At 36.4% G+C, this 24,309-nt stretch overlaps 1 protein-coding gene across 1 annotated transcript; it reads right to left on the minus strand.

Moving 5' to 3' along the window:
* Positions 1 to 960: 960 nt before the first annotated feature.
* On the minus strand, positions 961 to 18,756 carry UFL1 (UFM1 specific ligase 1). Its single transcript, XM_033054998.2, has 19 exons — positions 18,652 to 18,756; positions 17,843 to 17,988; positions 16,980 to 17,008; positions 16,139 to 16,236; positions 15,215 to 15,329; positions 14,841 to 14,971; positions 14,166 to 14,224; positions 10,823 to 10,969; positions 9,613 to 9,788; positions 8,765 to 8,944; positions 8,320 to 8,440; positions 5,864 to 5,986; positions 5,415 to 5,535; positions 4,840 to 5,003; positions 3,630 to 3,751; positions 3,408 to 3,488; positions 2,572 to 2,657; positions 1,892 to 2,072; positions 961 to 1,200 (listed from the first exon to the last, which is right to left on the minus strand). Exons 1-19 carry the CDS (start codon positions 18,726 to 18,728, stop codon positions 988 to 990), a joined length of 2,370 nt encoding a protein of 789 aa, XP_032910889.1. The 5' UTR covers positions 18,729 to 18,756; the 3' UTR covers positions 961 to 987.
* Positions 18,757 to 24,309: the final 5,553 nt, after the last annotated feature.

Below are 24,309 nucleotides of genomic sequence, written 5' to 3' on the forward strand. Positions count from 1 at the left end.
TTCACGTAAAAAAAAAAGCTGGCAAAAACTTGAGGGAAGTAATATTTCTGTCTATGAAGTTTATGTAGAAAGATCATGAACTAAATTATTTTCAAGAAACTCAGGATAAACAGAACACCACAAATTCACTCAAGAGCTGACAGAATGCAAACAAATGCTTCCATCTGCTACGGGAACTGGACTAAGCACTCAACAAGTCTGCTGAATGGAACACCGGACATGTACAATACGGCAAGTGTAACAGGATTTATCTGCTCCCAAAATGCCAATGCAAAAGAGTGTCACCTCTTCTGAATTACAAGCTTTAAATGAACAGCTATTTCAGATGTTAGCAGAATACATCAGTAGTATGAGCATGCTGATGTTCATGAACTTTCAGTACATTCTGAAACTCGTATCAGTAGTGGGTCACTTCCCTTAAGTTTATCAATATCCACCTATACTCAAAATGTTTTTACTGTTGCAGGCCAGTGAAGAGAAACTGAAAACATCCACTAATGACACCAGTGTATAAAGATGGCCTTCACTAGTGTGCTATTAGGTACCACAATATGTTTCAAAAGCAGTATTTGAAATTAAGATAGACAGGCTTACAGATACTTATATGCAATCCTTATCTCACTACAATTCCAAATAAGAGAAGCAGAACTATCAGCCTGGCTCTGCATGGAAAAAAATACACTGTTATTTGAAGAATAATTTCTTGAGGTCTCACATGAGGATGCCAATTAAACCCACTGGTTTCATACCCAAAGCATCCACAACTGTGTTCTGCCACATCTACATTAATGTGTTAAAATGACACTGTAGAAGTAACAAAATTCCATTTGCCACCATCATCCAGCAACTGTGTTCCCTGGCTGTGATTTGCAAACTACTATAGGTCAAATTTTAAGTCTGTCAAGCATTTTGTTGTCCCATTTTTTTCAGCATAGAAGAAAGGAAAGTCTGACTCTATAATGGAGATGGATGCGCTGAGTAACAGTTTTATTCCTCTGTTACAGAACATTTCCTGGGTCTGAGAACAAGATCTTTGATAGAGGTAGTGATTTCCTGGAGCTCTTTTCGAATGCTTTCTGCTTCTTCCTCCTCTTCCATGTTATCTTTTGTGTCACTGTCTCCGTGTTCAGTTTTCTTAGTCTGGCTGGTCAATTGTTTCACCACTAATCCGTGGTATTTGACTATCAGCGAATGCTGATCCTATGGGCAAAAAGTGAGAACCCACCCAGGGGATGTCAATGTTACAGAGAAGGTAGACAGACCCATAATTAAAGATGATATTTTAAATAAAGCATTCTCCTATTCATGGGCAAAGAGAGTTAGTGATACAGAAATATATTTCTAATGAATATTTGACAACCTAAATTCCAAGAAACACTCAAAGAGCAGAAAACTGAAAGTGCATCCATGCTGCAAAACCAATCAACCACTGACTGCATTAAAGCAATGCAGTTAGTAAACATCACCAGGTTTGGCAGTATAAAATACAGAATCTCAATGTATTTGCTCTAGAAGAGGTCCATCTTTCTTTAAAACTGGATTAGAAAAGTTTAAAAAGTAATCATGCTCTAGCTCAGAGGAAAGATGTAAAAATGTAATGTTGTAAGAATCATAACATCCCTCAAGACAGAGCTGTCTCTATGGTTAAGTAAAAGGACTAATAACATTGATTTTTAAATTTTATAAAAAGAAATTTGATGACAGATCACTGAAAAGGTAAGTCAGCAATGCAGTACAAATCAGAGGAATTGTATATTCTGCACATAAAGTAATGTTTAGACATGAAACCCAATGGTGTCAGGTTTATGCAGCAAAAATAGTGTAAGGCACGACTTACATGTTCTGTCATAGAAAAAAGGTAAATTCCCCTGAAAAAGCTAGGAAAGAATACCTCTGGGATCTTGCCACTTAGGAAATTAATGATCTGTGGTACTGATCTTCCTGGTGCATGAAGCATACAGTGAGTTGAAAACTGAAATAACAATACTGATGTCAGGTGCAGAACAAGAGCTGGATCTTCTGTGACTTTGAGCTGTTCAATCAGAGCTTGTCTATGCTGAAACAGGACTTGCCTAAAGAACAAGAATATATTAAACAAAAATATGATTCTAACATATAGTAGTTGATCACAGATGCTAAAACTTAACATCAATTAATTTTAATTTTTTCCTCGGACCATTTATTTATGTGGAATTCCAAAATAATAATAATAATAATAATAATAATAATAATAATAATAATAATAATAATAATAATAATAATAATAATAATAATAATAATAATAATAATAATAATAATAATAATAATAATAATAATAATAATCCCCCTATCATTGGCATAGCTCAGATTTTGGAAGACCCCTAGGAAATTTATACACTACATTGCAGAAAGTAAACCAACAAAGTTAGCTAAATTGAATTCTCCTGTTCTCCTCCCATGGATTTAGAACTGCTTGACTTTCTGTTTTTCAGTTAAGCTGTTTGGAAGCTCTTACACATTGAGTATGACTGCTCCCAAACTAACCATCCAGCAATATAACCACATGTTATAGAATAAATAAAATTAAGGTACCTTTCCTTCTTTTTGTCTCCTTTTTTCACCATAATACCACAAATGTCCACTGTAGAATCAAGGCACGAAAGAAAATCTTCTATACTCTATTAAAAATAATATAAATATTTAATCTGTGTTTGCAGGTTGTAAAAAACTTTAACTACTGTTCACAATTAATCACACAAAAGATGACTGTGAATATACTTGAAATAAACTATAGAAAAAAAGGAGAAAGTAAAATGTATGTAGTAGAAAGCGCCTTTGTTCATCTTAAAACAGTTCATATACTGAAATACTAATCCAAATGTAATGTAATTCATTGGTCTTGGAAATAAAATTAAAAATGAATACATGTTCTACAATTACTTGCAGATACGTTTTTTGTTAAGAAAAACCTCAATACAGCCTTTTGCATTAAAAAATTAATAAATAACTCTCCTTGTGCCTGCCATAATGTTTTTTTTTTTTTAAACATCTGTAATTTTACTAGTTAAGAAATACATGGAAGAACAAGCAAGAACTCTGGGAACAAAATACAAGAAACATCAACCACTTCACACTGGAGATTCTCGCTCAGTTTTCACTCTTCTCACCTGCCCATGAAAGGCACACTGGATTCCAATGGCAGCAAGGAGCCAAAAGTGACTATCAGTACCAAAATTAAACATAACCTTTTCATCTCTGAAAATTCACAGATATGAAGACACACTATCTCCCACTGCCTTACACAAATACAAAAGATTATTTTGCCTTCATCCTTCACAGCAGCAGTGGTTATGTACTACACTATGTGTGTCAGCTACTTATTAGCACTGTAAGAGCAAAACAGAAAATCTGAACTTGATTAACTTTACCTTGCCATTTAGAGAAGTATGCAGTTTAGTTAAAGGACCTTTGGTATCTTCTGGCAGTTTACTTAAAATCTTGATTCTGCCCTGTATGGGACAAGAATGGAAATAATCTGTAATATTAATCGTCTTTTTAGATGTAGGTATATGTCAAGGGAAGCAATTACTTATTGAACAAACATCACTGATCTAATTGAGACTTTTAGAAAGGAACTTTTACTTCTGTACCTCACTTGTGATTGTTGAGTAATTCTCAGTTGTCATCATTGACTCAGATGCCAAGAAGTTAAAAACGAGATTTGTAATGTCTGTACACAGAGTCTTCAACAAATGTTTGGCAAGAGTATCATCTGTTAAAAGAAATAAGTGATTAAAGTAACTTATTATAGTTACCTGATTCTTATGATGTTATCAGAGCACCTTCCTAACTGTGGACTCTATCAACCATGAGCAGTATGAGAAAGTTATCTGGATACATGAAGATAACATCCCTCATTTGCTCTGACAAGATTCTTAAGGAACATCGCTCTGTGAAAAATGTGAGCTTTCAGGTTTCTAAGAACATTTTAATGCATTGCTAGTATTTCAAAGATGTATCTGTATATGCAGTGAACTCATCCCTGTAGAATCCTCCTGAACCACTGCTACTAATCAAGTCAAGAGTATATAAAGGAAAATTCTGCAGGACAAGCAATTAAATATTAGAACAGCCACGTGAATGTAACACTGAAATACTATAATTTGGAAAAAAAAAAGAGGCTACAGAATACATGCCCAAGAACAAAGGCTAATGGGAACAAAGCCTATTCCAAAATACAGGAATATCACGTTTTTTTGCTGGTGTTTCCTTCTGCTAGAAGATTTCCACAGGGAAAATTCTAGGAGAAAGCTGAATACAGCAGAGAATCTTGGAAATGTCTATTCTATTTTCCTAATGCTAACTTTTCTGTCACACCTTACAGAGTAACCTCCTGTAAAACAAATCTGACAGACTATCCTCAATCAGCAGCTACTTTCAGTATCAAACCTGCAAGGTTTAAACAGCAGCTTCTTAGAATCAGATGGTATTAAAATTTTTTCAATAGTGGCACAGCTGACAGAATAACGTAAGCTTACTAATCTTTTCCTTTTAATTTTTTTTTTTTTTACCTAGACAGTGAAAAATTGGAAGGAATGCAAACGCTTGGGAAGGAAAGACAAGAACACAGTTATCTTGACATAAGATACATGAAATCAAGAGAATGCATTTCAATTACTGTGCAAAGCAATGCACTTCAGCATAAAGGCAGTGTTAGGCATACTAAACACATCTAGAGTTTTTTCTTTTTAGATTTTCCTTTTAAAATTCTTGCTCCTGTCTAACCTTTAATTTACATTCTGGAATAAGTTTAACATCCTTGAAGGAGCATATTAATTTTTCAAAGTATACATTTTGTACCTGTGAAATGCTTTGCTCCCTTTTCAAATAACCGAATATTGTTGTACAAGTTTGAGAATTCCTCCTGCAAATCCTTCATAGCCTGTCTTCTGTTGGCTCCAGAGGAAGATGCTGAAGATGTAAAAACGGAACGCACAACTTCCTGGTAAGATTTTGTCAAAGGTCTTAGAACAGGGAAGAAGAAAGGAAAAAACATTGAGCAAAGTGTGATACTGTACAAGATTTTCCCAAATATATCAGCAGTAGAGAAAATGACCTCATTATGTAGTAAATGACAGGGACATGAATGCTACAGAATGACGAGATGAAGAAAATTATGAAAATAATAAAAAAAAACCCACAAGGAAATTAATATATACTTAATGGCAGATGTTGTAATGTTATAGTATGTATGCTATGCAAGTATGTATAGTATGTACACATAAGATGTGTAACATGGAGCTGTACAGAAAAAGAATATTGTGGTTCACATCTATCAACAAGCCCTCTTTTGTAAGTGAGAAAACACGCTGAAGTGTAGATTCATCTGAAGTGAATCACAAATTTTCTAACTCCAGCTGAATTATTGAAATTACCTTCTTAGATGTTCAGCAATTTCTGTAATAAGTTCTTCAGGGCAATCCTGCATGTGGGTCTTTAAAACATCCTCAATTTCCTCTTGTGACATGAAAGGGAACTCCAGCTTCTTATTCCTCCCTGTAGTGGCCATAAACAACACTCACTGAGAAAACATTCCATTTAGTATTGATGCAATTACTCTGCGGCATGAGACACTGGAAAGCCTCAAAGTTCAAACACCATAGAAGAAATGCATTATCAACAATGGAAAAAAAGCTGAATTTTACACATATGAAAAACTGACAAAATTTTACTTTTAATCACTTAACTACGTAGTATTCTCATCTTGACATTTTAGCTAACCATATCTAAACAGTGGGGTAAGAACAGAAGTAGAAAAAAAAGCAAGGAGTAAAACCATGTTGAATGGATACGAATAGATAGTTACTAAAATAAAATTGCAAACCTGTGGTAGTCCCTTGTGACTCTTCATCGCTGTCAGCATCCTTTCTTCCTTTCTTCTTGGTTTTCTTAATCTTTATCTCTCTGGCATTCCCACCACCTCCTCCTCTCACACTTCCACTGCCCTCTGGTGGGGAATTACTTGCTTAGTACACAGCAAAGTTGTAGCACTTAAGAAGTTTACACTACCATGGTAAATAATTTATCTGTGTCACTTGTTAATGCTGGATTGAAAACCACAACCTGATTCTAAACACAACCTAGAACACATGTTTCAGAATCTCAGGGCCATAACTTTCAATCTTCACAAAAAAAAAAGCAATTGAGGCAAAGCTTTGTTTAAGCTAATGTTATTAATAAACACAAACACTAATATCAAATGCACATATAATAATAGTAAAAAAAATAGAGCACTGTTTTTCTTCAGCTAAAAACAGATGAGATACCAAAGTCCATAATGCAATGGTGGATTTTCTGTCGGCTGAAAATAGCATCTGAGTAAGCATTTAGCATTTTTATTCCATGATGCTAAATAACTGTTTGTAGAAAGTATTTTAGATAATGTAACTCTGTTAATTTTTAGAGAAAGAGACCATCACTATAAGCATTTATCCAAAATATTCTTGGAAGCACACATTCAATTAACTAGAGCACTCAATCTTTTTTGACTTTTCCTAGATGACTATAGAGCAATGGGATGTTCCAGTTCTGACACACACAACAAATTACTTTGTTCAGAAGTCCTGCCATCAATGCATGCAACTGCAGACAGAATCTCAATTTGCTATACAGTCCCTCTCCATAAGGCAAGCTCTTCTGCTCTTTGTTCCCCTTTTCACAGACTCTTCTGCTATTTTTTCACTTGGAGTAAACTGAAACATATTTATGTTTAAACATATATATACTTATATTTAAACATATATATACTTATATATTTAGATTTAAACATATATATGTGCCATACATATATACACTATGCCTTGAGAAAGTTTTTTCCATTTCCATTTAAATACGGTCCAAGGTTTCAAGTAACTACATTATGTAACTACTATTGTTTAAGAAAATGAAACACAAAGACAAGATGCTATTACTTAAAAAGCTAACTGCATCTGATACACGCCATAGATGGATTTTTACTCATCACTTTGCAGGAACAGCCAAAAAAAATTAGTGCTTTTCACAAGCTTATTTGAAATGTGACTGCATTACAGTAATTACATTGCATAAAACTGTTATGTTGGGGTCTTTTTAGGTAATGCACATAACAGCCCATAATAAAACATGTCAGGGTAGTGCTTGCTGATGGTGCAGCATGTTACCCGTGGGGATAAATTTCTCTAGACATGCAGCGCAAGCTCAGTAGAGTCTCATCCCTCAGAGGGCTGGAAACCAAAGTCATTCTCCTATGACAGTTCAATTAAAGTTTCAAGCTTCTCTACCTTAGCAATGGCCTAGAAAAATCTGCCATCTCTTGTGGCAAGAATAAGTTTAATCTCCATGTTAACTCAGGCCTACTCATGCTTTTTTTCAAAGAGTATGTTCTATTTTGCAGATGAGTATATTCAAGCAAGCCACATGCATCAGTCCTCTAATTTTCTTACTTTCAGTAGCACAGTAACACTCTGCATGTGAGTTCACACAGATTACTCAAATGTGTTGTAGTAGCACTAGACCACACAAAGTTTTTCGGATTTATAGTCCTCAGACTGAATACTATTTTAAAATTCAGAACGAATTAAAAGGGTTAAAACCACTCATTTTTACTCTTCCTTTAACTGAAATCTATTCCAAACAGTCACCACACAAATGGAGTAAGGTTTGGGATTAATTTAATCCAGAACATACCTCAAAGTAAACCATCTTAATCTCTAAGTAACTGTTATGTATGCAAACAAAAGAAAATTCTAAGACATGTTTTTTTCAGAAAAGATGACAAGTATTCTTCAAAAAAAGCCCCCCAAAACTAATTCTCAATTTAGACAAAGTTATTTTGGAATTAACATCTCAAGACTAATAAGAAACATATTAATTTTCCTGGATCCCTGAAAAATGGCGACTAAAATTGTACCTATACTCTGTAATAAAACATGGTACAGAGGTCCCTGACCTAATACTGGTTTTATTCAGTCTTATGTGACCATACTGTATAAAATTACAAATCAACACAGAATTCCTTGCTTCTAAAACCAGGTAACTTGTGTTGAACTAATTCAAGAGACCTTTATAATACTTCCTCTGCATTTCTAAGTCTGAAATTTGTTCTCATGGGCATAGCTGAGATGCTTCCACATCCACAATACAACAGTAAGCAGTTGGATTATTTCTTAAATATCTTAAGCAATGGACTGGAAGCATTTAATGGACTAAAAAATATTGTACTACTAACTTCATATTTGAGTATTCAAAGAGAAAACAGTTTGTTTTGGGTTTTTTTGCTTAAGCTGAATATTGGTATTTTACCTGTTGCTTTCTTTCTTCTTTCATCCTTTTTGTCTTTTTTATTAACATATGAGTTCTCTAAACAAGAAGCTTGTTTTAAATCTTCTTCAGTGATTAAATTAACAGGGTTGTTTTTAATTTCCTAAAATGAAGAACATGCACATCATAGCAAAAAGATACACACAGCAATGGAGGAAACATTTAAGCCATTTGGCCATTTTCAAGTACACTAATCAAACATCATGTTTTTCAAGAGCATCACGTGAGCTTGGACTTCCTGAGTGCACCAGAATGCAAATTCCACCCATTATATATAGAAATGTGTTGTTAATTTGTTTTGCTTCTTCTCTACTTGTATTTCAGATGAGACATACAGAAATTGTAACAGGGACTAGAAAAGTCCCATGAGCTTTACTCCAACACTTATTGTGCACTGCATCTTGACCAATAAAAAAACCTACTGTACCTTTTCTGCTTTCTGTTGCATCAGATCAGAAAAGAGGTCAGCACAGCTGCTTAGAAATTTCTCACTGACTGCAATGGTGTCACTGAAGACTAAACCTGAAGAGCTTTTGTTTAAAGACCTCATCACTTGCTGGAGCAAAATCCCAACATCTTCTACTGACAATGAGCTGGGCAGAAGAGTCTAGGGTAAAGAAAATCAAATTACAATAGCCTTGTAAGTGGATAAACAGAATAGACAGAGGCCATTTAACATCTGCTAACTATTTAAAAAGCATGACAGTTTTCAAATTAAACTACAGTTTAAGAGTACACACTATTTTAGATCTTTTAACATGGCAAATCTACATTGCTCTAGAAACATGCGTTACCTCTAGGCAAATGCACGGCAACTGCTTCAAGACGCAGCTCAACAGCTATAGAGCAACAGCAAACACAGAACAACAGCAGGACTTAAGAGCAAAAACGGTAGCGCTGTAAGGCCTAAAATTAGGACTTAGCCAGGACAAAGTGGCTAAGATCCCCCTGCTCATCAGAAATTTTGTAAGCATTTAGCTGAGACATTTTCAAAAAAAAAGAAAGCCTCTCTAGCAGAGTACTTTTGCACTAGCTTTGAAATGAAAGCTAGCCTTACATATCTATAAACTGAATGCCAGAATGTCCTTCCCCTGCTTTTATTAATATCAAATCAAAGGCAAATAATGCCTTGTCATTTTAATTAAACTGAATTTTCTTCTTTGACAAGATAGAATTTCATTATACATATGTGTAGTTTCAATAAAGCATCATTTGACACAAAAATAAGAAAAAAAAAATAAAAATCCAACAACAGCAACTGAAAGGATTGCTTACTGCTACATCTATCCAGTTTCCAGAGTTGATGGCTTCTTCCACAGAGGCTTCAACTTGATCCACAATTTCTTGGCCAACACAAGCTGCTCTCAGAAATAAGAGTTGTGCGGACTTGTATCTTTTTTTAATGTAGCCTGCTGGGTCAGGGATGCCAAGTCTATACAATGCATCGAATTCTAAAAAATAGTAGACGTGTTAAAATTTAGTTCCTTCATATACATACGAGATCTTATGGGATGACTTTATTTTGAAAGCAGGAAATGAACAGTTACAGATTTTTTATATCAGTAAACACAGCCTTAAGCTAATGTTGACCTAAAACTTAGTTCAGTACAAGCTACATCTAAATGTTGTTATTAGAAGTATGCAGATTAAATAATGGATGTAACTTAGTGATATGAGTTTAGAAAATTTTTTGGGGGGATTCTTATACCATTGAGTTTATTTTTGCAGTCTTATCTTTTCCAAGTATTCTAATATAGCATGAACAAAATGCAGGGAAAACACTCAAAGACTGAAAGACCATCAGTCAGGCACTATTACAGAAACACCTAATACTATCATTGTAAGTGATGGTGAACTTTTTCAGTCTGCAACAATAACTGCTACTTTAGGCCTGACATTTTGGGACCATAAGGGGACATTCCTCTCTTCATTCAGATCCACATTTTCCCACAGCTTATGGTGTTTCAAAACACTATCATCCAGCATCACTCAGCCTGAAGTTACGCAGAATCATCTGGATTCAAATCAGGATACTAGCGCTACTCACTCCAGTTCTACAAATATTATTTTGGAATAAAATTCTTCCTGAGCACTGCATGTTTGGACTATTAGCAGACAAAGTTCGGTTGTAATCTGGACACCTGGCCTGAAACTCCAGCCACGATGATCTGAAAAGTCTACAATGAGCAGGCTAATCAATGTCTTCAGAGCACTAATAAAAACAGCATTTGTAAATATTTGTGAGAAATAACTACTGTTTAGCAGTATGGTCCCCTCTGCTAAAATACAGTTTGTTGTGATCAAGTTACACACATCATTATAAGTAAGATGGTCTTTTAGCAAAGGAGTATCAGCCACTGCATTGACTTACACTCCTCCTTGTGGAGAGAGGCTTCACTCTAAGCATTAGCTATATTAAGGTAAGACCAATTAACTACACTAGTTTTAGAAAGCTATTTTATCTATAAAAATACAGATTAATTACCTAAGTAACCATTCTGCTTGAAAAAGGAATCCACCCATTTGTTCTGTGTTCTGGAATAGATGTCTGGAACAAACACAGCTTTATCCTGTCTCCCACCAACCACAGTGCCTTTTAGACGACCAGCATTAACAAGTTCTTCTAGTAAAGCTACAAGAGGAAAAAAAATGAAGAGATGTTTCCTAAGTTAGTATATCCATTAATCAAAAGACAGCAATTACTTTCCCTGGTTTGTTTCCTCTTTCTTTCCTTCAATTAGTTTCTGCTTGCTCTAGCTGAGCTCTATCAATTATTTTTAATACTTACGAGAATTTCTTCAAAAAGCTCTGAAAATCAGACAATGTTCCAAAGAGTGAGCTACAATGGCAGGATCAAAACGTTTTTCATTGAAAAACCAGGCAGTTTTAACTTTTAAAAAAATTCAGACATAGAAGAATTTTCTCTGGCCAGAACAGTAAAATATACTACCATTTTATTAATAATTTTTTCTTTGAATTCACTGCTTACATGTTAACCAAAATGGACAAAAAAATCTGAACACAGAAAATGACATGAAAAGTCACTACCTAAACTGCATAACACAGTTGCCAATAATAACCTCTTGAGAACATACAAATACTGCTGACAAAGAACATATTGGTATCTGGTACTACCAAAGTACTAAGCACTTCTCAATACTAAGTAAGATTTTTAAAATCCATTTAAGTTGCATAAGAATATCTGATTTGCCTCGTATGTTCTGCTTCTGCCTTTTTGTAAAACAAGAGATATATTTTAAAAAATCAGTGACATCAACTGCTAACTCTGCTAATTTTCAGAGCTTAGCCAGATGGCTCTTTCATACTCAGTTTATGCTCATTTCTATTTCATTAGAAGACAAGTTTTGGCCTGGAACAAAACATTTAATGGCATCACATGGCAAGGCTTCCTCATCATTAAATAAAAGCAGCATTCAACACTATAACACGCTTAGTACAGCACAGAGGTTTAGCTCACTTATGCAGGAAAGTTTACCTGAAAGCCCAGTTACAGAAGAAACTGCATAGTAAATCATGATAGTTCTTGATATGCAGTGTGGATGAGCTTCTATAAGCTAGCAGCTATTGAACACAACTGCCACTAGCAAAGATGAACACCACTTACACTGAAAATATGTAGCAGAAAGAAGAGTTGATTTAAACAAGATATAGCTTTATGTAATTTAAGACAAGAACGAGAAATCATGTTCTGCCATGATTCATTTACATTGAATAAAATGGAACTTTTAAGACCAATTCTGGAAATAAAATTAGTTTTTTATACTTCCAATTGTCAGAAAATACAGATTCATTCTGTTGGCAATTTCAACTTCTTTTTATTCAAAGTTTTTAGGAAAAAGAATTACACTTTCCTAGAGCTCCACAAAATTGGTTGAAAAATCTATTCATGAACCAGAGTCTTTAGGGAAAGAAGATGTCAGAAGAAAATAAGCGAAATGAAGATATCATTTAAACTCAGTATTTTATCAAGTGCCAGTCTTAAAACACCAGGGCACAGGAGATGCCCTCAGAGATTTCACAGAACATCGCTACAATTATGTCCAGACAGTATTTTGTTTTAAAACAGCAGGATCCCTGTAGAACCACCATAAATTCTCAGTTATTTTTAAAGGTGACCAAGTTGTTTGTGGTGTGCTATTAAATCTCTATCAAAGTCTGACAAAGATGGTAAGTGTCCCTCTACGTCAGTCCTAAAACAGTAACATAATGCTCAGAAATTAAAAACAACTGTGATTTCATTATGCTTTGTAAACCTGAAGAGATTCTCATTTCTAAAACTACTTTTTATCGTAACTTTATGACAGCTTTAGATGAATAGCAGTACATCTATGTAAAAGAACCAAAGAATAATACTTATCCTTTCTAAAACCAAGTATTAAATAATTAGCTGTTTTGTAAATGATATAAATATTACACCGAACTTACATTTTTATTCTGAAAAAGAGAGGGAAAACTGACAAAGACCACTTTTAAACACACTGCTAACAGCAACAGGCATAAAAAGCTAAAAAGTAACATCATTAAAAGGTATTTTTCAAGTTTCCAGCATTTGTGGAATTGAAATGGTATCTCAGCAAATGGACACAATAAAATCTGTCAGTGAATAAAAAGATAAAAAGCTCTTTGAAACTTAGAAACTGCCAAGGTCATGAAAGACAGTAGGAAAAACTAAAGAAAAAGACGAACAAACTCACTAAAAAAACCCCATGGTAGTACTAGAAGTACGTATTGTGATGATCACTGGTGTCAGGAGAACACCAGAACTTCCATTCACATTAACACTGTACATCATCAAAGCATATAAGTACTTGATGTACTTGAAGGACTTATTTAATAGACTGCAACCAAATACTGAAAATTGCTGGATATTGAGACATTATTATAATGCAATTTCACAGATTTTCCCTTTAATCTATGAAAATCTGGATGGCACATAAAAGAAAAAAAAAAGCTGGAAATTTTAAATTGATTATGTGAAAGTAGAGTATTTATATGATTTTATTTAAGTGCTAGAATTTTCATTTTTTATGAATAAGCATGTGTCAGAGAACAACAGGATAAGCAGAGAGATACTACAGTGGAGCTAAAGTGAGCAGCAATGCCCTGAGGGCAAAAAGACCCAATCAAGAAAAGCATTAAGGTTCATGAGAAGAACTAGAAAACCATTAAAGGATTTTGAAAGACCAGCAGCACTTGGTCAGCCAGCATAGAAAGCTAATGATGCTTGAAGCAGCATTTTTGAGACAGAAGAGGGCACACAAAGTGACAAACAAGTAGAGCTTAAAGATTTAGGCAGCTCAGTAGGGAATCTTTATGCATTTCTAGTTAGAAAAGGAACTGCGCAAACAGTTTAAGGATATGTTTTATCTCTCAGCATATAAAGTCATCTAACTAAGAGTATAACAAAAGCTTAGCTTCCATCATCACAGAAAAAACGTCAGTAAATAAAATCCTGAGCAATTAAAGCTGTTTGGCTACATAAAATTTGTCCCCTTTTGTGTGCTTCACTGATAAAACTGCCAGCAGCTAAGGGCAAATAATGAAAGAGATGAATAAATAAGTACTTCTTGCATCATTCTGCCCCAAGAGGCATCTTGTCAACCAGTATTTTCATTGCTTTAGATACAGACAACATTCCTTCAGTTATGGATAGCACAAATGGTTTAATACCTTCTGCACTAAAAAAATACATTGTTCTGTATTTCAGAATTAAGGCTATATACTAAAAAGCTTCTTTGAAAGCATATTTTTAATATTGAAGAATGGATTTCTTAACAAACACACAAAGTATTCTGAATGAAACTCACAGTAAAGTAAATGTTCTTGAAATCCATACCGAGTGATCAAGCTACTTACAGGTGTAGGCCTTGGGGAAAAAAGAAAAACAAAACAGTATAAATTAATGATATGAAACAGATGTGGAGAATCCAGAAGTAAGAGAGGTTATTACAGACAGCAGAACTAGGTAGTGTCTTTGCCTCAGGGTATTACACTGATGTTTGAAATAGCTTACGAGGTTTAAATTCTGAATTACTGTGAAGTGATAACACAAAAACTATGATAATTACTGTAAGGAAACTTTTGCTTTAAGTTTTCCTCTTCCTACAAAGGGACACAAAAATGCATTGTTTTAATGAGAAAGACTTGTCTACAATCACATGTAGAGACCACATCAAGTGGCGGAGTGACAAGAGGACAGATATTCTACAAAGTAACAAAAGAACTATAGATTTTCTTCAGCTAAACTAAAGTATGTGGTATAGTGTATATTGTTATACTTCCCTTGTTTTTCAAAAGAGAGTCCCCATTTCTAACAAGTGAGTCTAACATAACTGAGAATTGGTCCCAGGAACTGAACTACACTTAGGGGAATCTAGGCATAGGTCGTGTTTTCCTTTTCTTTCTCAATTACAAGTGAACCTGGCCCATACAGACCTATGGCAGAAATATTTTAATATGTGGTTGCAGGCATTGCAATTTACCGAGTAATCGCAGTGAAGAGCCCACGAATGCGTGCTCGATGGCGGGACACAAACGCTTCTGTAAAAATCACCCCACGGTTTTCCTGGTCTAGTTGTCCATGAATAATTCTGCCCAAACGCCTGGATAATGCCTATAAATAGAAGAACTGAGCTTTTCAAAACATGCCTTCCTCCATCAGATATATGGGTGTCTAATGACAGACAACGTTGCAGAAAACAGAAGTATGGTTTGAAGATGCACCATGAAAACTAAGACTTAACCTTAGCATTAATTGTGTACAAAACAGTGACTTAAAGCCATGAATATTGCAAAGATAAACAAAGAAGGTGGTCACAACTAATTCTGCATTTGCCAGGTTGGTGGCTTTCATCACCTGTATCAGGAAGTCTCCTGGAAGGTCGTATGCCTTGCAGAGTTCCGATATTGTCACCTGGCCAGTTTCCTGTAGTTTATCATTTATTTCTTCTGCTAATTGATCCAGATAACTCCTTTTGTAAAAACGAGAAAAAGACAACACATTGTGACATTCAAAGTCAACATCAAGATCACATACTGAATAACTGACCTCTTTTAATATACGTCTGTTACATCTTTGCAAAAATAAACTGAAGGTTATTTTAAATGAATAAAGGAATAGAGGAGAACAGTGTAAGTGAAAATGTGTGTTTTTTTAAAAAAAAATGTGCTAAGCAGGTAGCTAATATTAAGATGGGGCATTTATCCACTTGTATGAAAATTTCAAGCAAAAGAGGAAAACATTATGTCAATGAAAACTGGAAAATAGCTTCAGCAAGCAGGTCTTAACTATTTCAAGAGAGCCAGGAACTACATATTCTTTGACAAGAACAGACCCTGGAGCTCAATCAATAAAAAGAACAACCCCGTAAGAGCAGTTGTTAGTGTGCTGGAAGCCATGAAATAACTAGCTCAAACATCTTAGGCCTGTGAGACAGAAGAAGAGGTAGAAGGTTTGTCAATAGCTGAGGCAGACAGCAAAACCAGCGAGCAAATGAGATCCGGCTGCTGTACACAAAGACACTGGGTAAGAAATTAAGCCTCTTAAATGCAGGACACTGAACACAGTAGTTCAGTAGGACTTTTACACCATGGATTCACTGGATGCTTTGCTGAGATAGGCCTCACCTATCTAAAGTAGCACTGATCATCATCAAGCAGCTTTAAGATCAAGAAAAATGTATTTCACTTTAGAAGCAGCAAAGGTTGGACATTATTTCCAGTCTGCATTTTAAAAAACAAAACAGTAAGAACTATACATATTGCTCCTGAAAGTACTCACTCATTTATAAGCTGTCCCAGTACAAGCTGAATACCTTTTTCAGATTTAACAATGTCATTAGCTCTGTTTTCAATGTGCAGAAGGTCCACATTTATTACCTGAAAAAACCACCTCTTATCAGAACTTTAAATTGAAAATCGTTTTCAAATACTGAGATATTAGTTACACATTCCTATACCTTGAGGAAAGCTGCTTTTGTTTTTTTATACTATTGCATACAAACACACTTAATCTGTGTTTTGGAATAAAGCAGTAAGGCTTTAGTGAAAAAACCTCTCTTTGCACCTGTTACAAGGTTAAAATAAACCTATATAATAAAAAAATACAATAAAGCAGTAGGAGAAAATAGGAAAGTGGCTTTCAGAAAGGTTTTCTGTTCCCAAGTAATTTTGCTCAAGCCTGGAGGGAAAATTATCCACAGAAGACTATCGCAGGACAAAAATTAGCGGAGACAAGAGAATAACGAAAGAAGAGGGAAGATTCAAAGAGGCATGCAAAGTTAATTATGCATGCTCCTGCAGCTTCAAATTTAAATGGGAAACATATTTCTTTTCTGTCTGCCCTCCTTAGTTTACAAAAAAAAGAGTTCATAAACAAAAACTGTATATATCAGTAGTGATTTCAGAAGTCCTAGCTTATCACTATGCAGAGAGGTTTAAATAAAGCAATAAATTGACAGATTAAGTAATTTGCAGTACCCTGACATGAGCTACCAGCTATTCATAAAATTTGTTCTGTTTTAAAAAAATAACTTAGCTGGAGTATAAGTAATGAACTCCATATTCTCACTATACATGGCAAAGAAAATAAAAAAGCATAAAGTTTTTATTATTAAAGTTACCTGTTGTAAGTCGACAATGTTAACTCGACCTTCAAGAAAAGTTAAAACACTTTTAGTACATGAAGTATATTTGAACAGTTTTAGAACATAATACAGCTCATTGTGCATATAATGTTTAGTTACTTTTTCTGTTACCAATTAAACTAGTCCATGAGTACCCAGACATTGTTAACACTTTCTACCCTTTCATGATGCCACTTACAAAAAGCCCAGCAAATTTTAATTCAGTTCAAGCTGCCCCACTGGTATGATACACAATGGCAAAACATAAACTAAGACAAACCTGTGGTAACAGTGAGAAAATGGCTAATCTGTATGGACATAACAAGAAGTTAATTCTTCTAAGCATATGACGCTGTGAAATTCACCCCTAAGTATAACTCAAAGTAGAATACACTGGACAAAAAGCTGCCTGAACATTCCTTGCTTCCTTATATATTCCAACACAGGTAGCTCTTCCCATTGGTAAAATAAAAGACCTGCCAATGACAACTTACAGATGTTATTATTACTAATGGTGTGAAAGGAGAATGACTTTGAAATTCCAAGACAAGGCCAAACATCTCGGCCAGGTGCTAAACTATATTAAAATGCCAAGTTTCCTCAAAAGGATTTTTATATAACTTTTAGGTCAGAAATTCCACATGGATGAAAATAAACCAAATAACATATTTTGATATGCTTATCTAAATGCTCGACACAGATCTGAAGTGAAAATAAAAGAGCAGTAGGTGAATTAATGTGTAAGTGATGCAAACTGACTTTTTCTGAAAGATTAAGGGTACTAAAAACTTTCAAATTCTTTCTGTAGCCTTCAAAATTAACTCCCAAACCCAAAGGAAGAAGGAAAACGTCACACTTACCACCACAAACATGAAGCTCATCGCGGATCTCCTTACTAATCTGTGCTGGAGTGACATACTCCTTGCCATCAAGTGTGTGCACTACTTCCAGCTGCTTTTCTGCGATCAGCTTTGTGACAATTTCTATACAGTTTCGTTCTGACAATCTGTCAAAACCAAAAGGAATTCAGCAGTTGTTCTAAGGAAGTACTTCCTAAAAAAAATTACCTTTAAACTGACGTTTCAAACATAATAAACACAGGAAGTACAACAAAGATTGCTTGCAGTTGTTCGTGAATATACATTTTTAGACGAATTAATGTCTGTATGCCGCTTATCATCCACCAAATCATCCACATGGTTTCACTTAGGCGAGCCATCCCCCCAAAACTTTAACTCTCCTACTGAACAGCTATCAGCCCTGTGAGCTGTGAGAACGCACCTGCTGGGGAATTTAGGAACGCTTGTAATTAATTAAATAATTCGTGTCTAGGACACTTCTGTGCGCTTTTATTTTACTTTTGCGCGTTTCGGATTTATTTTCCTTTAAGAAAAACAAGTTCTGGGCAACGACCTCAACTGGTCAAGCAGACAGAAAGGAGAAACCGAGCGCTGGAGCAGTGACAATTTTGAGCAACTGGAACTCAGCTGTGAGCACACCCAGTCGCTCCCGGGGGGCTGCCTGTGCTCTGTGGGACCCCAGAGGGCCCGCGGGGCTCCCAGCAGCGACACAGAGAACGGCGGAGGGGCCGTGCCTGGCCGGGCCGGGGGCCGCGGGGAAGGGGCGCGGCAGGCGGGCTCGATGTTGGAGTCGGTGCCGCCCTGCTCACCTGTGGGCCACCTCAGCGAACTGCGCCCGCTGGAAATCGGCCGCCAGCCGCCGGATCTCCTCCCAGGCCGCCGCCATCGCGCCGCGACACGTCAGCCCCGGCCGGGCGGCGGCGGGCGGCGAGCGGGGTCGGGCGGCGAGCGGGGCCGGCCTCCACCCGCAGCGCCGCCCCGCGGCACGGAGGCGCCTCTGCGCGGGCTCGGCCGTCAGAAACAAACGTCAGGAACAAGAGCCAGCTACGGAAAAGGCAGCAAAGTGCGGCTTCCGCGCTCGGTGCTGGCTCCCGCGGCTGCATCGCGGCGGGGCGGGCATGGGAGCAGCTCTCTTGTGCTGCGGCCGGGCCGGGGCTATCGCAGCTGGGCCTGGGCTGTGAGCGCTGTCTGTGAGGGCAATAGTGTAGCCACTTAATGGGACCGCTGTTATGCAGCGAGGGGCAAGCTGAGTTTACCTAGCTGTCAGAGCAGAGGTGAGCTCCACAGACCTGAAGGCCTTTTCGGCTCGTGTGCGGAGCTGGCTCGCCTGTGGCGATGGCAGGGAGCGCTGCACAGGGAGTGCTCCAGCCCCGGGGCGAGCAGACGGAGCCTCGGGCACCCGTGCTTGGCACCTCCCGGGCGGGACAGCAGCGGGACACTGCGAGCTGCCCGACACCGGGAGCGGAGCCGTGCTGCTGAGGCTCTGCCCTTGTCCTTCCACATCTCCTGCTGCTTCCTGCACAGCCGCTGTTTTCACTGACCACGACAGCCACTCTGACTCTGCCTGCCAAAAATCACAGGAAAATGTCTCTGGCAGGGTTGGTGTCGTGCTGAGTGCAGCTTAAATAGCGTGAGCAAGAACTTTGCAACTGGCATAGTAATCTGCAACAGCATTTATAGGGGGAGGAGTGTGTGGCTTCAGTTTCACTGGGCATTCTCTGTGAGATAAAAAATTAGGGGCAGGATTCCTTTTGCTTGGGCATCTGAGGTTTGCTGTTGAGGTCTGGTCTTGGAGCCTTTGCAGGCAGCGAGACAGGCTCATCAAAGACCAGCTCTTCCTAGAGATCTAAACCAAGCTCACTCATTACAACCTCTGCAGGCAAAGAAGGCAGCAAAGGAGATTGCTTAGCCAGGCCCTTGATTTAGGGATACTTCTGTGAATGAATAGTATAGTGGAAGAATAGGGAAAAAATGTGATAGCAATTTCGGGGGCAGTTTTTAGGAAGATTGTATAGAAAAAGGCTACCATAGGGGACATCAGGAAAAAGGACTAGGGACTTAGAACGGTATTCCTCCTACCTAATCTTGAATGGATTTGAAGTCCTTTAATTATATGTATACTCTACCAGGCAATAAAGAATCATTTTCAGCTAAAATCTGAATCACTGGGCTGGCCAAACTGGATGTTGTAGTTAAGATCCCCAAGTGATGTATAATGGCTGGGACTTCACTTGTCTGTGTATGACTTCAAGCCACAGTTCCTAAATTTTTGGGAATAGTCATCTGTGACTAGAGCTGGGTTATTGTGTGTCGTGGTTTTTTAAATTTTTATTAGGCTTAGAGTTATGGTTCACCAACATGCAAAGAAGGAGCAGATGAATCATAAATACACAACAGTTACAAGCATTTGATATTTCCAAATTACAGGTTCTGTTTTGAGTCTGCAATTAAAGAAATTTTATAAGGACCCTTTTCTTTTGAGATGTAGTGCACATGCACAATAGATGCATTAATATTTTCTATACCTAATTGCTATTCAAGTAGCAATTCAGTTTTATTTTTTTCTGTAGAAATCAATTTTCTTTAGACAGCTTGTAAGTTAGGTTAAATCTTGTTTTAAAAATAGAGTAACTGATTCATTTTACTGTACTTGCACAAACCTCTTGCAGTTAACTGAGCTCTAATGTTATTAGCATCTATTTTATGCATGGGCATGATGCTGAAAAATGAAGTTGTTACCATTTATTTTTCTGCAGTTCTTCTGAGTTCACTGATTCCAGAACCATCACAGTAGCAGAAATGTTTTTGTTTCATTGTTGTGGGTATATAAAAAAAGTGTGAAGTTTATTGTAGCTATAGTGATAGCAAAAGTTTAAATAAACTTTTAAAATAAATCTAATAAACTTTCAAATTTATTATAATATGGATTGATGGCTATATTCCATTGATAAAAAAAATCTTATGAAAGCCGTGCCCATTACTGCATTGATTCACTCTAGGAATATCAATTACCCTGTGTTAATCGGGGACAATAAAAGCAAATGATGAGGTTCTTACTCCTGTCAAAATGAATCAATGCTGTCTGTAGGACATAAAGTACATTATGAAGGTTTGTATTCTCGTATTTGTGTAATAATATAATAGTTATATAGCGGGTGGTTTTTTTGACTACATAAGGTGTTTTTAGGAGTATATAGAAAACACAGAAAGAATGAATAATGCGAAATAGAGAAGAACAAAGTTTCTAAGAGATGTGGTTTGTCACAAAACTTTTTACTAGGCATAAAAAAATGAATTGGAGGAATTCTGATATGCACAGTATATTTTCCTTTCCCTCAGAAGGAGCAGTGTCCTACCATGGAATCTTACCTGATATTTACAGAGGAATTGGATTGTGTGCAGTCTGTGCTTTTGATAACAGGGAATTTATTAAGACAAAGACAGTAAATAGCAGTGTAACCACTGTTTTGATGAAAAATGAGAAATTATGCAAATGGAAATGAACAAATAATTGTGTAATAGGATGTCTGAAAATTATTTGTAAACTGAATGAAATGGAGTATCAATTAGAATTTTTTTAAATGGATCTTTACTTCTGCATATGTCGTTATATTATCTACATAACTTGCTCGACATCTTTTCCAACCAAACAGATGAGTTTGTGAACTTGAATGGTTTAGCTGTCATGCTTTGCTCATTAATGTGTTTACTTTGATTTTAGCAATCAAAAAGGTTACTTCTCATCTAATTTGTTTTTTATTGTGCTGATATACAAAATATTAGTAGCAATTTTGATGTGGTGATTCATTAGGATTATTCTGATGAAGGACAGGTGCCTAACGACCCCTCCCTTTACCAGAGAGAGCTGGCAGGATAAAGGACAAGCTTTTTTTAAATGGTAACTGGCTATTGGACTTCATTAGAAGAAAGGTTTTCACCCTGGCTGTTTGTGCTACGTGTAGCTTTGGCTTTTTTCATTTTCACAGTGCCTTTTGAATGCACAGTTATAAATAGAATAATGTTTTGCTTTTCACTGCACTCTTTTCTCTTTTCCTGTCATTTGTACTGTGGCTGTGCTAATGGGAGGGTGCTTAGCTCAACCTCAGGCAGCCTTTCTGCATAATTAGTTCAGTTAGGAAACAACACATTTTCAATTAATTAGTGTGATTACCTACCTAACAGTAGGTAGGGGAAATTTGGTACTCATTTGGTTCTTTCTTTGCAGTGAATATTCATATCAATAATAAAATCTTTTCTAAGCAAAATATTTCTAGACATATAGGGTATTAAACAGCACATGTATGTGGAAAATCTCACAAGTAAGAATATTAAATGCATCAGTAGCTGCCTGATTCATACACTTTATTAATGTGGTTCAGACATGTACTCATAAAATTATATTCATGTAAGTACCATGAGGTTTTTTTTACTATTTTAAGTAGCTCTTTCTGTTAATATATGTATAGAGCTAACAAATTTTTCTAAGCTTTGAAGTATTGAGTTCAGTTTATATCCTTGTTTGGAAAGGTAGTTCTCTCTGTTTGGATTAGAAGACTAAATGTACTGAAGTGTTCAAATGAGCAAATTCCCACATTGTGTTTGACAAAACTGCCTTTGATCTTTTCTGAGGAATGGTTAAACATAATATGCAGAATTTGGAGTAACCATTTGTTTGACCTGATCTGTGAACATAATTCAAGGCAAGAGGCATGTATTCCTGCAGTTTTCAGCCATATGTCCAGTTAAAAGTGAAATGTTTGTAGAAAAAATTGAAAAACACAAAAGCCACTGTAAATACCCACATTTTGTCATTCAGCTGAATATTTTGATTAATGCTAAATAGAGGATCAATTTGTCAGTAATAGTATAGCATGTCATAGTGAGACACTGCAAACATTAAATGTATCTTCCTCTGATATACTGAGCTATCATGGAACAAAGAATTGACGTCGTCTATAAAATTTTTATTCATAGTGTGCTAGAAGCCCTTGCAAAGTATTGCAAACAATACAAAATATATGTTTCTGCATAAATAAACAAGCATTTATACTATCAAAGGCAATAGAGAAAATTTTAAGGAGTTTGTCAATAGAAGGTCTCAAAATCCAATGGCAAGCAAATACTTAAGTAGCACTCAAAACCATAGAATTAGAATAAAAGCCCTTAAAAATAGAAGGAAGTACAGATTTATTGTTAATATAATTTAAAAATGCAATGTGGACAAATATGCAAATAAAAAGAAAACGAAACATATTTTATCCCCAGAGTGCTTCTTTTCTCAGTGGTATATTTTCAAATACCTTTATGTGATGCTTCCTTTGTATGAGGATTATGTTGTAGTTGAGCTGTCACTAATCTCATCCTAAAGCAGGGAGTTGAAATTTTGCATATTCTTGACAGGCACTGAAACATCAGCTGAGGTGCCAGCTCAGAGCACAGCATGGGTTCAGGTACTAAAGGTGCTGGAAATCCATTGCCATGAAATGGGAGGGAACTTCATAAAAGTGTAGAATTCTGTATTTCACACAGGAGAGGGAATTTTGATGGAAAGGAAAGAACCAGGTTTCAAGCCTACCTGTCTCTGTCATGTCTTGACCTCTGAAATTGCCCCTTTGAACCATGTGGTTTCCATCACTTTACAGGAGAGGAGGCTTTTGACTGCAGTTTCTCTTGGTCTCCCATCCTCCTTGGGATGTTTTCAGCTCTGAATGAGAATAGAAACTTTAGATCACTCCTTTGCCTTCATTCATATCATCTCACCACATGTGGAGGAGACCACATGTTCCTCATTTCAAAGTGTTAGTACTAACTGTGTTCTTCCCTTGTGCTCTCTTCCATCTGGAAAGCTGTTTTGGAATCAGTCTGTCTAGATGATTTAATCTAATTTCCAGATTGACTTAATGAGCATTAGTGTTTGTGTCACTGTAGCACTTTAGTTGAGTTAGTCCACAGAATCAGTGTGGCCTAAAAATGTGTAATAGTTGTGAGAAGGATTACTATGATGCAAGGATACTTGAGGTCAGATATTTCTCATAAAGATGGGAGTGTTAATGCCCTGATGAAAGACAATGCATATTAGAATCGTGTACAATTATAACTGTCCAAGTTGAAGAATACTTGTAAGATGTGTAGGTACAGTTTTTGACGATGGAATGGAGGGTTTGTTTTGCAAAAAAGGATCAATCTTTTCTTTTAAAAGCCTGAAATATTATTGAGCCTTTAATCAGAAGGTAAAAACCTGATCTATAGGGAAAAGCTATAGTTAAGCTGGAGACAAATTTGGTTCAACAGAACAATGAGGTTCTGTAACCACTTCAAGGAGTGAGTTACGAGGCAAACAACTGAAGTGGTTTTCAGCTGGAATTTTCTAAGGGACATGAGACTCAGTTGTATGAAATATCCAGGGTGTGGATCACTGTAGGCGATCTGTCCTGTGTGGTAACCTCCCAGGTTGCAGTAGCCCAAAT

The sequence above is a fragment of the Catharus ustulatus genome, chromosome 3 (assembly GCF_009819885.2).
Source record: "Catharus ustulatus isolate bCatUst1 chromosome 3, bCatUst1.pri.v2, whole genome shotgun sequence".
Lineage (NCBI taxonomy): Eukaryota > Metazoa > Chordata > Aves > Passeriformes > Turdidae > Catharus > Catharus ustulatus.

Coding starts and splice junctions, on each gene's coding strand:
- UFL1 (XM_033054998.2), bottom strand. CDS start 18,728: ATGGCGGCGGCCTGGGAGGAGATCCGGCGGCTGGCGGCCGATTTCCAG. Junction 5,987..8,319: donor AAGAAGAAAGAAAGCAACAG/GTAAAATACCAA, acceptor ATTCCCCACCAG/AGGGCAGTGGAAGTGTGAGA. Junction 2,073..2,571: donor GGAGACAAAAAGAAGGAAAG/GTACCTTAATTT, acceptor CTTGTTCTTTAG/GCAAGTCCTGTTTCAGCATA.